The 15,285-nt window shown below is 34.1% G+C and overlaps 1 protein-coding gene across 5 annotated transcripts; it reads left to right on the forward strand.

Moving 5' to 3' along the window:
• Positions 1–911: 911 nt before the first annotated feature.
• Positions 912–10,790, forward strand: PTAC3 (plastid transcriptionally active 3). Of its 5 annotated transcripts, none has more exons than XM_088096314.1 (15): positions 912–1,391; positions 1,458–1,629; positions 2,139–2,356; positions 3,459–3,519; positions 3,812–3,884; positions 4,009–4,086; positions 4,891–5,048; positions 5,852–6,020; positions 6,599–7,064; positions 7,162–7,560; positions 7,849–8,052; positions 9,188–9,321; positions 9,597–10,203; positions 10,348–10,415; positions 10,519–10,790. In XM_088096314.1, exons 1-13 carry the CDS (start codon positions 1,050–1,052, stop codon positions 9,781–9,783), a joined length of 2,661 nt encoding a protein of 886 aa, XP_087952440.1. In that variant the 5' UTR covers positions 912–1,049; the 3' UTR covers positions 9,784–10,203; positions 10,348–10,415; positions 10,519–10,790. The 5 variants fall into 5 exon arrangements, with proteins under 5 accessions (XP_087952440.1, XP_087952439.1, XP_087952441.1 ...); XM_088096313.1 differs by having other exon boundaries at positions 9,597–10,144; XM_088096315.1 differs by having other exon boundaries at positions 9,597–9,930; positions 10,008–10,415; positions 10,519–10,709.
• Positions 10,791–15,285: the final 4,495 nt, after the last annotated feature.

Consider the following 15,285-nt stretch of genomic DNA (forward strand, 5'->3'; position numbering starts at 1 on the left):
TAAACGGATGTTGACATCCGTTGAAGGATGTCATCCGTTTAGGCTTCGTTTTCATTTTACGTTTTAGGGTTAAAGGATTATTGGAAAGATTATTGGAAGGATTATTGGAAGGGTTTAGGGTTTAGGGTTTAGGATTATTGGAAGGATTATGACTACGTACCTGGAGAGGAACCACGACAAGCACATTACACCACAAACGCACTGCACCACGTACTGCACCGAAAGCAAGAGGAAGATTGCTTGATAATTCTTTTCACGATCACTGAGCTTTGCAGAAAAATATTTTACTCATACAAGGAACTACGTAGGTTATCAGTGAAATATGTTATAAATGAGTAAAATTAAAAAACAATAATTCTAAAAATAAAATTTTACTGAGGGGCAAAATAGTAAAGGGGAGGTGGAGGGAGAAGGCTGTGGTGGTGGAGAGAGCAACACCCCAGTCAAATAGTAGGTAGATGTGTCCGACCTTGTCATCCGTGTGGATAATACTCTTCACAAAGTTTCCTATGTCAAAACTAGTAGAAATAGATCACGTTAATGTTAATTAAAGCTGTTTATGATTTAAGTTTAGATGGCGAATTCTAATACATCATTCATCACATTTTTCATAACAATATAAAATTGTGGTAAATTTTTGTGTTATTTATTGAATTGATTACGAACAAATATATTACAAGCTATTTGAATTTAAATACCTTTTGAATTATGTAATCAGAAATATAAATTTTAAATTATACAATTTAAAATATATATTTTAGATCATAGAATATACTAATTTTTTAAATATAAAATATCTTCAGTGCTTCTGTGAGGTGCAGGAAGGAAACATGGTGGTGGGAAAAGAAAAACGGAATAGAGAAGAATAAGGGTCAGATTCGGTAGTAGATTTCGTCAACTTCATTTGTTTCGGTTTTGTTGTGTCCGTGCGTCACTTTTTCAATTCGCGGTCTGCCTTATCATCAGTACACACACCACGCTATTGCTTCAGTGGCTCGACACTGCCACCAAACCAAAACCCGTTACTGTCAAATTCTTTATATGCATTCATGTCCTCACTCATCTTACCTTACAGCTACACTCACCGTTACTCCAGTTTCCCGTTCAAATTGAACCACTTCTCTCCCCGAACCGTGACGGTTCGCGCGGTGGTTTCAGTTCCGGAAAAGCGGGGCAGGAAGAAGAAGCAGCCGAAGGATGACCAGAGCACGGTCGAGAACGGGCTCCGGTTCAGTTTCATGGAGGAGCTCATGGACCGGGCCCGGAACCGCGACTCAAACGGCGTGTCGGAAGTCATATACGACATGATCGCCGCGGGCCTCAGCCCTGGCCCTCGGTCATTTCATGGATTGGTAGTGTCGCACGCCCTCAACGGCCACGAAGAAGCCGCGGTATGATAATTTCTCTACGACGACGCCGAGAGCCGTTTCAATTCAACTGATTATTGTTTTGCGCAGATGGAATCGTTGAGAAGAGAGTTGGCTGCAGGGCTTCGACCGGTTCACGAGACATTCATGGCATTGGTAAGGTTATTTGGGTCTAAAGGTCGCGCCATTAGAGGTCTCGAAATACTTGGAGATATGCAAGACCTAAATTATGATATTCGCCAAGCTTGGATTGTTCTTATTGGTATATTCATTTTGACTAATTGAATAAACTTCTCTGCTCTTAAAACGTATAGGAGAAAGAGGTGCGAGGATAAAGTGAATTGTGCTTTATTAGTAAACTAAAATCAACTTATGCACTTGAACTTTTGTAGAAGCTAGTTTCTATAAAAGCTAAGTGTCGAAGTTTATTTTAGCTTGAGGGCCTGTATGGACGAGTTTCTTCATAAAAACTTTTAAAAGAGAAATTTAAGAAGAAAAATTGATATTAGTCATTCCATAAGCTAATATGTAGAAGTTCTCTCAAAAAAACTTCTCTAAATTTTCATTTTTAACTTGTGCAATAGCTAATTTTAGCTTATAATTTCGTTTTTATTCGTATTTTCTTTCTCAAGTCTTCGTAGAGAAGCTCGTCCAAACAGAACTAAAAGAATACCATAATTCTGTTTATCTTCTTCTCATGTTGTTGATTACTTATTGTTAATTTGTTTTGGCCTCTCCTTTTTGGTGTGCTTTAATTCTGGTGTTGTATAGATGAGCTTGTTCGGAGCAAGCATTTGGAAGGTGCCAACGAAGTGTTCTTCAAGGGTGCCGATATTGGCCTCAAGGCTACTGATGAGGTTTATGATCTACTGATCCAAGAAGACTGCAAAGCTGGGGACCATTCTAATGCGCTAGACATTGCCTATGAGATGGAGGCAGCAGGAAGGATGGCAACCACATTTCATTTCAATTGCCTCCTCAGTGTGCAGGTTACCTTCCTCAGTCTAGTTTTATCTCAGAATGTTTTGTACAGTTATAGTCTAGGGGTCAGTTTCATGTTGCCAAAAAAATAGGGGTGGAAACATTTATTGTGACTTTTGGATTGTCTTTGGTTTTCATTACTAGATTATATGCTTTCAGTTAGCATAACTTTAGATCCTCCTACTTCCCTTGTATGTTAAGAGTACTAAATACATTTAATATTTTTCTAAGACTGTTAAACTCGTTTACTTTTTATATCTAGTACTTTCTTTTTGAGATAGGAGGAGAATTTGTAGGTGGATAGCATCAGTCTTTTGGTTATAATTGTGATATTACACTGTGTCCTGCTTCCAAGAATTTGCTAGGGAAATAGTGAAAGCAAGATCAATTTGATCTTTAGGAATATTAGTGGTTGGTTTTGTACTCCTTAAAAATATGGGTGATTTAGGGGTCCGTATTTTCCTTTTTTAAAAAGATCTTACTTTTATAGCTCGTTCCTTAAATTTTATCTGTGCATGAAACTGATTATTGGTGTAAATTAAGGGACTCCCATCCCGTGGCATTGATACATACATAATTAGCTTAATTGCAGTTTTGATCCTCCAAGTATTGCAATTGTGCCATTTTAGTTCTTCAGATTCCAACTATGTTGATCAATGGAGCTATTTTAGTCTCTCCAGAGTTTAATTGTATCAATTGAGTCTCTCGGATTGCAGGACTGACATTGCATATTTTTTATACATGGCAGATTGACACTATTAGAACTTAAACAACTACAATTGCACAATTACAATACATCAGGACAAAAAAATGTAACTAAACCTATATTATTATATGAATAAATTACCTACTAAAAATAGCTATAAAATCCTTGCCACGTGTTTTTCCATTCTCTTTGAGTAGAAAATATGTAAAGGTAACTGATATGAAATATGACACAATGACACTGAAGTTGTAGATGTTTTAGACAAACAATGCCAATTTTTTATTTTTTATTTTTTTGTAAATTTTCAAATAACAATTGGCTTTGATACAGCAAAATGTGAGCCTGTTTGATCTTCTGATGTTTTCACTATGTTTTATTAATATTATTTCTTTCAAAATTATAAGGCTACCTGCGGAATACCTGAAATAGCTTTTGCAACGTTTGAGAACATGGAATATGGAGAAGGTGTGCACTCCACGTTTTCTTTCCCTCCCTCTTCTTTTTCTGATGCTTATAGTTGTTTACTTATAAATATTTCATTTACCATTTCAAGGGAAGTTTGTTTCTATTTCTTATACTGTAACTTGTTTCACAATTAATTTTCATTTCTCATGTATTTTATTCTTTTCCGTTCTTTTTTTGTTTCTTTGTTTGTGCTGTTCAAGTTGAGATGGTCTTTTCTTCTAATTTGTTAAAATCCGTTTCTTCATTATTAATTCTATGTACTGTGAATTATTTTTAATTTGTGGCATATCAGATTATATGAAGCCCGATACAGATACATATAATTGGGTTATTCAAGCATATACTAGAGCTGAATCTTATGACAGGTTAGATGATTTAAATGGCTGTGAAATCTCACATTAGAATTCTTAAATTTAATATTTCATGCATTAAGTTATAGTTGTTCTTATGTGATGGATCATATTAAACTTGTTTCTGTGTGGCTTATAGAGTACAAGATGTTGCTGAGTTACTCGGCATGATGGTTGAAGCTCACAAGCGTATACAGCCAAATGTGAAGACCCATGCGTACGACACATTATTATTTTTCTTTTACAAACCTGACCATTTTACATGTTCAATGTTATATTATTTGAATTCGTTAGTATAAAATTTAGACTTTTATTTTTTTAAAATGGTACTGTTATATATAATAAACAGAAGTTGCAGCAAATTCTGTGACAAAGCAATAGATTTCAAAGAAAATATAAACATGAACCTATAGCATAACAATCTTATGGGCTAGATAAAAGTCCCCTTGGAAACATGGGCATTACTCTCTAATTAAATTCACCAAGGAAGCACAACAAACAACAACTGCACACTACTAATCTAATACTAAATCACAACAAACCAGGAGTATAATTCAGAAGCCTCGGAGTCCTGTTTTAATATGTAGATTTTATTGATACTGCTTACTAGACAGTTTACTTTGCACCAGCAGCTAATAGCATGTATGGATACATGTTATCCTCCATTGATTCATGTTCCAACGCTCATTTTTACCATGAAACAAAAAACTGTAGCTGTAATATGAACATTGGTTCGGGATCATTTCAACGGAAATACAAACATGTTATAAATAGCCTCCACTCAACTAAATGTTAACTCTTTTATTACTTATATGCTATTCTTTAATTTCAAGTTTTCCTTCTATTTCTGAAAGATACTTTGATTATCAGGTAAACTGAGTAATGACCTGTAATTTTTGGGGATCTTATAGCTATGTACTCATTCAGCTGTGTTTGTTTAAATATAATGTAGTGTTTGATTTTGTCATATAGGACTGTGGAATGTTCTCTTGATCTGTTTTGTCCCATATTGTCTCTTCAGCCTGTTAGTGGAGTGTTTTACGAAGTACTGTGTGGTACGAGAAGCTATTAGGCATTTTCGTGCCCTTAAAAACTTTGAAGGGGGTACAAAAGTTCTACATGATGAAGGGAATCATGGAGATCCACTTTCTTTGTACCTTCGAGCGTTATGTCGGGAAGGTATAATTCTACTGGCTATGTATTTGTTGTTTTCTCATTCTAAGAGATGTTGTCTCGATTAATAAATAATCTACAATTTTATTCAATTAACCTTAAGGGTTCGCATTTGTTGTGTCACAAGTTTGAACTTTCCCTTATCTCCTTCTGCAAAGTAAGGTAAGTTTTCCATAAGTAGAGAGATATTAGGAACGTACTCTTTAACACACTTTTTTTAATATACTTACTCTCATGGGTTGAATATTATAGGAAATCACAAACAGTGTGGAACTTTAATGATTCCCTCTCTTGATTTTTGTATTTTCCAATAAAGTTTTGCTATTAAGAGTGAGTGTCCGAGAGAGTGTATTAGAGAGTGTGCTCCTATCACTTCTCCCATTAATATTTTTTTAACTCGAGTTTTTCCATTGTTGGATTAGGGAGGGCACCAAGTCCTTAACCTAAAGTAGTTGTGCCCAAAAGAGTATCATCTCATCTGTTGTATGAAATGGATGGAGATAATGAGGCATTTATTTTAAAGTTGTGCCTAAATTTCAGCTCAAAGAAGAATTTTCAGGGGGAGTATCCGATGGGAATCCATCTGCCTTGCCATTATATGTAGAATATCTGGTTCCAGAGCACATACTTATTTCCTAAAAAGTTATTTTTTTTTTTTTTATATTTTGTTACCCTTGTTGAGACATTGTAACTAAAGATAGTCATCAGGGATTTGCTCCTTTGTGGTGTTCAATGTATATTTATAAAATTTTATGACCAAAATTATTGAGAATGCTTGGCTTCAACCTAGTTGTCATTTTGAAATTCAGGAAGAATTGTTGAAATGCTTGAAGCTTTAGAAGTTATGGCCAAAGATAACCAGCCAATCCCTTCACGAGCAATGATCTTGAGCAGAAAATACCGGACATTAGTAAGCTCATGGATTGAACCATTACAAGAAGAGGCTGAACTTGGATATGAGATTGATTATATTGCTAGGTATTGTTTCCTTTTCAACAACAGTTGCTATTATTATTATTATTATTATTATTATTATTATTATTATTATTTTGATCTAAGTTATTTATTTTATACATGTTTTCATAAATGATTCTTATCTGTTCTCAGCAAGTGAGCTGAAACCCAAATTGAAACTATTATTATGATTTCACTTTTCTTTTATTTATTTAGTTTATTTCGATTGGGTTTTCATTCTAATTGTTTTTCTGCTGTCCAATAATATTGTGCATACCAAATGTATGATATTTTACCTCTTGATAGTAAATTGTTTTTTCTAAGGCTCGTGTTTGTGTCCAGCTTATTTTTCCTAACAGAGGTAACTTTAATATTCTAAAACTACCAGTCGGCGAAATAGGAAAATCAAAATCTAAGTAGTGGTCCTAAGAATCTCTTTTAAGTTTTCTACAAAAAGCTTCTAACATTTTGCTTTTGCTTTTCTTTATTTTTTAAATGCAGGCGTTCTCTTTCACTGATATAGTAAATCTCAGTTAATGGGCTCAATTAAGTAATGCTTATCAATGTGTTTATTGTTAATGTGTTTATTGTTAATTGGACAGATATATTGAGGAGGGTGGCCTAACTGGCGAGCGCAAGCGGTGGGTACCTCGAAGAGGTAAAACACCTCTAGATCCTGATGCTCAAGGATTTATATATTCAAACCCAATGGAGACCTCCTTCAAACAAAGATGCCTGGAGGACTTGAGGGATTACAATAAAAAGCTCCTGAAGACCTTGCAGATTGAAGGACTTGCAGTTTTAGGGGATGGTGTATCTGAATATGATTATATTAGAGTGAAGGAAAGACTAAAGAAACTCATAAAGGGGCCTGAACAGAATTCTTTAAAGCCTAAGGCTGCTAGTAAAATGCTTGTGTCTGAATTGAAGGAAGAACTAGAAGCACAAGACTTGCCTACTGATGGAACTAGAAATATTCTTTACCAACGGGTACAGAAAGCAAGGAGAATAAATCGATCTCGTGGTAGGCCCCTTTGGATTCCTCCAGTGGAAGAGGAGGAAGAAGAGGTTGGTTCTTCTTTTGTTTTGTTTAAGTATCTTTTTCTTTTTTCTCCATCTGACCTGTAATATATAATGCTAAACTTAAATATGATTCATGTTCTAGGTGGATGAAGAGCTGGATGCATTGATTTCGCGTATACAGCTACAGGAAGGAAATACAGAGTTCTGGAGACGTCGCTTTTTAGGTGAAGGCTTAACTGTTGATCAAGAAATGACAGTGGATGCAGGTAAATCAGACGTCTCTGAAGTAGCAGATGACATTGATGCAATAGAAGATGCTGCTAAAGATGTTGAAGATGATGAAGTCGACGAGGAGGAGGAGGAAGCAGAACAAGTAGAAGAGGAAGTAGAACCAGCAGAGAACCAAGACGTAGACAGGATAAAAGTCAAGGAAGTTGAAGCTAAGAAGCCTCTTCAAATGATTGGAGTCCAGTTGTTTAAAGATTCTGATCAACCTGTCACTAGATCTAAAAAGTTTAGAAAATCCAGATTGCAGGCAGCGGTACGATAATAATTCTTTGGTATTCTTTTCCTTTGTAAGTTTGGATGGAGAGAGTTGGGTTCTTCTACTTGTTTAGACAGTAGGGCAGGTTTTGTGTACAGAAGATCCCAAAATGTTAGGATGTAAAAACCAACATGATAAAACTGATATTGCAGCCTGAGGTTTTGGGTGAGAATGATTCATGAGAAGCTGAGAGCCATTTATGGACCATCCATTCTCTGTTAACATTACATTCTTTCAATCTCTGTTACAGTTTTGACATTCTGAATCTAACTTGTTTGCTGGCAGGATGATGATGATGATGATTGGTTTCCACTGGACGTATTTGAGGCATTTAAGGAAATGAGGAAGCGAAAAATTTTTGATGTGTCAGACATGTACACATTAGCAGATGCTTGGGGATGGACATGGGAGAGAGAACTGAAGAACAAACCTCCTCGTAGATGGTCACAGGAATGGGAAGTTGAGTTGGCAATCAAAGTTATGCAGAAGGTAAATAACTAAAGCTTGACTTTTTAACTACAAACTTGTTTCTTGTTGAAATGGTTTTAACTGGTTAAATTCTCAGTTTCTTGCAGACATGGAATATGATTACTGCTTCTTCAAATGTACAAAATAAAAACTGTACTCTATAACACTGCACATAAAAGTAAATTAAGATCCAAAATGATGTAGGATGATGACATTAAATTTTGTATCTTGATTTTGGCTGTCTTAATTTTCTTGTGTTCATGATTGACGTGTTTGAGGGATATTGTTACCCGATTTTATCATCTTCTCTTCTTTCTACTTGCGAAGGTCATTCACCTTAAGGTTCAACGGTTTGGGAATTTGGGTGAAGTTGCTTAATCTGTAAATTGTTTTAGTTCCAACTTCTGAGTTTATACATTTAATTACGTGAGGGCTAAAATCGTATAACTAAGGGAATTTCAATGAAATATTTGTGAGAAAGATTCATTGCAGCAACCCTAACATTTATGCAATTAATACTAGCATATCTAGGATATCCCTTTACATTTTTTATTTCTTAAATGTAAGGGATACTCTTGAGCTTTATGTTTTCAGGTTATCAGTTCTAAAAATAGTTTACTGGAACATGCTGGCTGGCAGCATTTTGGTGACACGTGTTATTTTTTACTTGGTTCAACTTTCATGGTGATGCATGGATCAGTTACGCTAGTTTGCGAATGCTGTTGATTTAGTTCCTTCAATGGGATATTAAACATTCTTGGTGTGTCGAAAACAATTTTATTATTACTCTGAATGGTGATATTTATATTTGTTTCGTATAGAAGAATTAAAAAAAAGAACATTGGTGCCTAGTTGTCTACCTTTCTGCTTGTTGATTCCTGTCCAGGTATTGTGTAATAATTCATTCAATTTTAAAATTTGGCATATATATTAGTTAGAACGTAGTAGAGATATATTCATTATCTCTGTAAATAACGCTGAGATTTCCACTACTTGTTTGAAGTTAGAATTTCCCACTTGATTTAGGAGTTAACACTGAATAATTTTTATTAGTAACTGGCAATACTACTTTAGTCTTTTGGATATATTTAACCTATCAACATTCTTTGGTATATGCTTGTCTTTGCTGAATGAGATTTTGACCTATATTGTACAGGTCATAGAATTGGGAGGGACACCAACTATCGGGGATTGTGCCATAATCTTGCGTGCAGCTATAAGGGCGCCTCTACCCTCAGCTTTCTTAACAATTTTGCAAACAACTCATGGACTTGGTTATAAGTTTGGGAGGTAATTTATTTTCTTTGTAAAACAAGACCCGTGTTCTTCTGTGGGTTACCCAACCCAGCCAATAAAAATCTAGATATTTTATATGCTCGACCAGGAGGAAAAGAAAGTTAACCCGATATTTCTGAGGAAATAATGAATAACTGTGGGGTTGGATTAGATATTGCAGAATTTTATTCACTATGATAACTGCAAAATGAAGGCAACCTTTGGTTTTCTGCCATCCCATGTCTGTTGCTTTTCATCTTATTGTTTCTTCATTTTCCCCCATGTTACAGTTCTCTTTATGATGAGATAATCTCTCTCTGCATTGATCTCGGGGAACTAGATGCAGCTGTTGCTGTAGTTGCAGATTTGGAAACCACAGGGATCTTGGTCTCGGATCAGACTTTGGATAGGGTGATTTCTGCCAAGCAGAGGATTGACAATACCTCCAATGGTGTCATCACGGATGAAGGATTGTAAAACTATACCTCCATACTGTAATGGCTGTTATGCTTGGGACTGGTATAACTACCCGTTGTGGTTTGATGTATCATCATTGCACAGATGTGCAAATTTTGTGCTTAGCCTAATGTATGCATAGTATCAGGCCTTGAAGATGCTTAACTGGTAAGCATTATTAGTTCTCTCTAGTTTTTTATTTCACCATAATCTATTATTTTGAACAGGGTGTTTTGTAAATGAAGCAACGGCAGGCTCCCACCGTTGCAGGGACATTGTCTTTTTATTCCACTAACACGAAATGACGCTGTTGGAAATTTAACGTCACCAACAACCAATAATTCGGGATTCCGCGGGGGATAATGTGTGTTGACAAGATCAGGTTCACTTCATTGGCCGATTCCCCCTTCCATTCAGCAAAAAAACTTCATTGGTTTATTGGTACTAGTAGATTTCATGTAAAATAGTATACAAAAATTTTAATATCATTTGTTCAAGAAATTAATGACTTGTATGGGGGCATCAATTATAGTTATTAGTTAGGCACACGAAATAACATTAAATACTTTTATTCTTTTAATCCAGAGGAAGAGATTCTAGTTGGCAATGGAAATTACACCTGCTCAGATTTGCAAATGTAACGGCCAAACGAGGTATAAATGAAATTTTGCAATCTAGTTGGCATTCCACGAATAGTTATTCGAATAAGAGGATCTTGTTACTAGCAAGCTTAAGCTATTGTTTCATTGTTACTAGGAGCGAAAGATGGAGATCCGAAGGGTGGTAATAGAGAGCCAGAGTTTTGTATGGTTGAGAGGGCATCTCCTACTTCTACTGTTTTTAGTTTGGGTAAAAAGTAATTGCCCCTGGCGAAGAGCAGGGTTGCTCTGTAACGGTATTTTTTTGTATTTATAATTTTTATAAGAAAAAGAGTAATGTTTCTGGAATTCGAAACAAGCCAAAAAAAAAACAGATCTTTGTAATTGTAGAAAATTACAACAAAACAGAAATATTATGAGTCCGCCAAATACCACAGCAAAGCAGAACCTGATAAGGAGAAAGAAAAGTTTTAGAGAAGGAAGAAGAGATTGTATTAGAAATTTTTCAGAAGGATGGTTTATATGAATTAATTATCATATTCATACTTAAATTTCAATTTCTAGAAATGGATGCTTCGAGTATGTTTTGAATTAATAGATGAAGAAAAATCATGGCATTGTGTGAACTAAACATAGATTAATCTGAACAGAATTCAGATCCAACACAGGAACACTCAATACACACACATCCATGAATTGAATTTTGTTTTTTATTTGATTATCACATAAGCAATTGGCTATGAACAGAATAATCGAATTGACTGCAAACAAGACATAAAAGAAAAAGAATCAAGAAGACTTACTTGGATGTAGAACTTTTGGACGATGGAATGAACGCGGAAGTTGGTACAACGAATGAAATGAGGTGCTGGAGTGCTGGAATCCACGTCATTTGGATTAGGATGATTCAAGATGAGTGGAAGCAAAGAGTCGCCTCTTGAGTTTACCTCCAAGATAAGACTCACAATGGAGACATTTGGTCTTTTAAAATTCAAAACCAAATTTGTTTGTTTATAATGAAAGATGCACTTTATTTATAGGTGAAGTGTAGTTGTATTAAGATTAACTAATCTAATTTTAACTTTCTAATTATGTGTTTATAATAGAACATGTGCTCCATGTTAAAAATGCGACTAGTTGGAGTAGCTTGTTGTCCAAGTTATCAATGACAGTTTGAAAAGGCTTGAACTCACTTATATGTTCCCGCTAGACACAAGTTCTGGGTATTGGGGGTCTGTCGTTGGATGCTCACACAAAAGCGTTGGTTGCCACTTTTTTACTTCTTTTTATTTGCAACCTCTAATAATGCTTAATGATACTCCCTTTATTCCATGTAATCTTTGGGCTGATTAGGTTCGCATCATGTTCCCCGAGTTGGAGAGAATTCGCCCATGAATTCAGAAAGACCTACAAAAAGAAAGAAAATCATTATTTCGGGATCATAACGAAATGTGTATTGTTTTTTAGTCGAAAATGAGGATGGTATTGTACATAAGTGATCATCAAAGAGAAGGTGTTGGGGTCCTCTTTATGATGAAGGTTTTAAGAAGTGCACTAACCCATAAAGGAAGAGACGATAAAACAATGTTGTTCACACGTTTCATTGGCAAAGAATTTAAATTTAAGGCTTTGTCACTTAAAGTTTGTATTTGGCATAAAGGATTGTGTTTTGTGATGCCAAATTAGTTTAACAAAGTCCTTATGCTCAAAAACTTTGCAAGAATATAAAGAAAGGTTTATAGTGCTTACCATGGTGTGCCACCCAATGAATTCATGTAAAAGTTAACATATGTAAAGGTGGAAACTTCTGAAACATCTTAAAACCCTGGCCTCGACACACAACGGCCTCGTGTATGGCACTTGGTGCGTGTTGGGTACCAAAGAAGATTTTATTGTGTGGGAGACAAGGTTGTCTTTGTACCAACAAACATTTATTATATGACAAGTTATTTTTCTCTTGCTTTTATTCTTTTTTGTTTCAATTTTTAGTCGATCGTATTAATATCTTGTGGAGTCAAAGATTTGAGAGTAATCTTGTGTCCTTAGAAGTCAAATGAAATTTTGCTGAAAAAGTCATCATAGATAATCTTACAATCATATTGTCATGGTTTTCCTAATAATAGATATGTAGCTTTCATTGACACAACATCACATTAGACTTTATCCTTATATTTTTCAATGGCAAAGGTTGCGAGGACTTACTTATTTACTACAATGTTACCTTCGTTACTTAACCATTGTAATTTATAGGACTTTGCACGAAAGATGGTAGATAATTTAAGTTTTTGCACTACTCTTGTGTTAGCCACATTAGCACTACTACTCTTATAACTTATTAATCAACAAGATTGGTTGTTGTAAGACAGGGAGTGTGAAAAATATTTTTTCGCTGTGTTATCAAATTCCTTTTGAACTTGAACCAACGTTCGCCTTATCATCAACAAATCACCTTCATTTAGGGCTTCTAACTCATTATCACTGGAACTTGAAAAAGACACAGGGGACTTAGTTATAGGGGATCCCTCAAACTGATGGATAGATCACCAAGTTCATGGCAGATGGAGCAGATTTAATGACAGAAAAATAATGGTAAATCTCACAAGGACAGGAATCATAATGCCATGTTTGTTAAAATTTGGCCACACCTGGTATTGCTATATTAGGTCTGATCAGAACTATGCTGGTCCTATTATGGTTCAGTCCTCTAACTCAACACTCTCTGTCAACAATACCTTTGCCGGTTCTGTATTAGCTTAGCTACTCATCCTGCATCATAATCTCACCATGGGCCCAGCCTACGAAAAATCTTATCCCACTATACCACCTATTATCTCACACCATGTGCAATAAATCATCGGTCAAAACCAACCTCTGATGGTAATGCTCAACCTTCCATAAAAATTTAACTCCTTCAAATTTTCTGACCGGATTTTGCTTAATGGTGAACCTTGTCAAATCATGTTGGAATGTCGTCACGTGTTTCGGTGTGAAAAAGATAAGGCCGCCAAATATCACACATCTTCGTCTGTTCTTCTTGCTTCTGCTTTTTCTCTCCTTCCATTAATGCTTCCACCTCCACTAACCATTATCAACCTCATTTTGCAGCCACCACTACCAGAGCCACTCGTAATCCTTCTCCCTCAAACTCAAACTATGCTCATTTTCTTTATTAAGTTTCTATTTATAATTAAACTCGTTTAGTAAAACAATTCAAATTTAGTTTGTTTTATCTTTTATTTCGATGAAATATTCAAACTACCACCAATGTAAAATTTTAGTTTAATACCAAATACTATTTAATAATTATCAGTTTATTTTTAATTCAAATATCAATATAATTTAAAATTTTATTTGAAACAGCACAAATTAATCTTATTTTACCTCAAATAGCAAACTTTGTCAAATAATTAATTAAATAGGATATTTTACTTAGACCTGTCAAAACGGAAAATCCGACCCGACCCACCACGTCATTTATTAGCGAGTCAAAATTATTTGAACCCGACCTGACCCACCACGGGTTGGTAGGTTAAATGGGTTGGCTCATTGGCTCACTTAATTAACTTTTTTTTCACTCTCTTCTTCTCATATTCTTATAACATGTTACTTTGATCGATCAAATTGAAACAGTAATAATTGGACCAATTGATATAAAAGAAATATATTGTTATATATATTATAAGCTATCAAGCATAAAATTTTGCCAATTTAGTTTAATGAAACATACACAACCGTTAAACTACATATAGCCGTTATCAAAAGTATATGGCACAAGATAAAAATGTCATGTTTGTAGATAGGTCTAAAAACAAGATAAAACAAATGATATATTCCTGAATTATCGATCTATTAAATTGGAGTCCTAAGTGGATAAATTCACAGTGTTATGCTATGTTATGCTATCTTGAAGTATCTTCTTCTTTATCTATAATATTATCCAATTTATAATCTTAGGATTTTATTTCCAGAAGGCAACTTTTGAAAAGACAGCAGTGCGAAAGGCTATATTGCTAAGTAAAGGTTGTGCATTTTAAATAATTAATTTAATTAATTTGATTTCAATAAAAAAATAGAATTTGAATAATTAATTTAATTAAAAAAAATAGGTAGTGAGCCAACCCGACCCACCACGGGTTCAACCTGTGTGGATTCTTAGTGAGTCGGGTCAAAATTGGCTCGCATCAAAATTTTTGCATTTTTTTCTATCCCAACCCGGTTCAAACACATGGTGAGTCGGATTGGCTCATGGGTTTCAACTCATTTTGACGACACTAATTTTACTAGATATCATATTCTATAAGTGATTTGATTAATTTGGTTAGAATACCAACAAGAATTCAATTATTAGAAAATCGAATTTTGATTTGGATTTTTGATATTTTTTATTTAAAAATGAAGGGAAATTTTTTATATTAAAAAATATTACTCTGAAAAATAAATATTTTCAAAAGTAAGTATTTTAAATAAAATTGTAGAAAATATATATTTTTAAAAATAAAAGTTTAGAAAGGTAATTATAGTGAGGAATGATATTTTAGAAAAATAAATATATTGAAAATTTAGAAAGCTAATTATATAAAAAAAATAACTTTTTTAAATGTTATAATTTTAAAAATTATTACTTAAAAATTAATTCTTTTAAAAAATAATTTATTAGAAAATTTAAAATGTGAAATTTTTATTTGTTAGAAAATTAAAGATATAGAGAAGTGATCATTAGTTTTGAATTGATTAGAAAATATAACATTAATAGATATTCATTTATACAAGAAATACACCAAAAGTAAATGTAAAAGTAAATTATAGGTTAGAATCAATATTTTAAGTTTATTTTTTATTTTTTATTTATATAATGTTGAAAATTAGTTTTAATCATACACATAATTATTAAAATAATTGTGTTCTTTATAAAAAAATATTTGAA

This window comes from Vigna umbellata, chromosome 8 (genome assembly GCF_029865625.1).
Source record: "Vigna umbellata cultivar VRB3 chromosome 8, Vumbellata_1.0, whole genome shotgun sequence".
NCBI classification, from domain to species: Eukaryota; Viridiplantae; Streptophyta; class Magnoliopsida; order Fabales; family Fabaceae; genus Vigna; species Vigna umbellata.

Bases quoted from the DNA above. Each gene is read 5' to 3' on its own strand.
- PTAC3 (XM_088096314.1), top strand. From the start codon at position 1,050: ATGTCCTCACTCATCTTACCTTACAGCTACACTCACCGTTACTCCAGT. The intron at 1,392-1,457 runs GTATGATAATTT...TGTTTTGCGCAG, and splicing joins ACGGCCACGAAGAAGCCGCG to ATGGAATCGTTGAGAAGAGA. The intron at 4,087-4,890 runs GTACGACACATT...TTGTCTCTTCAG, and splicing joins CCAAATGTGAAGACCCATGC to CCTGTTAGTGGAGTGTTTTA.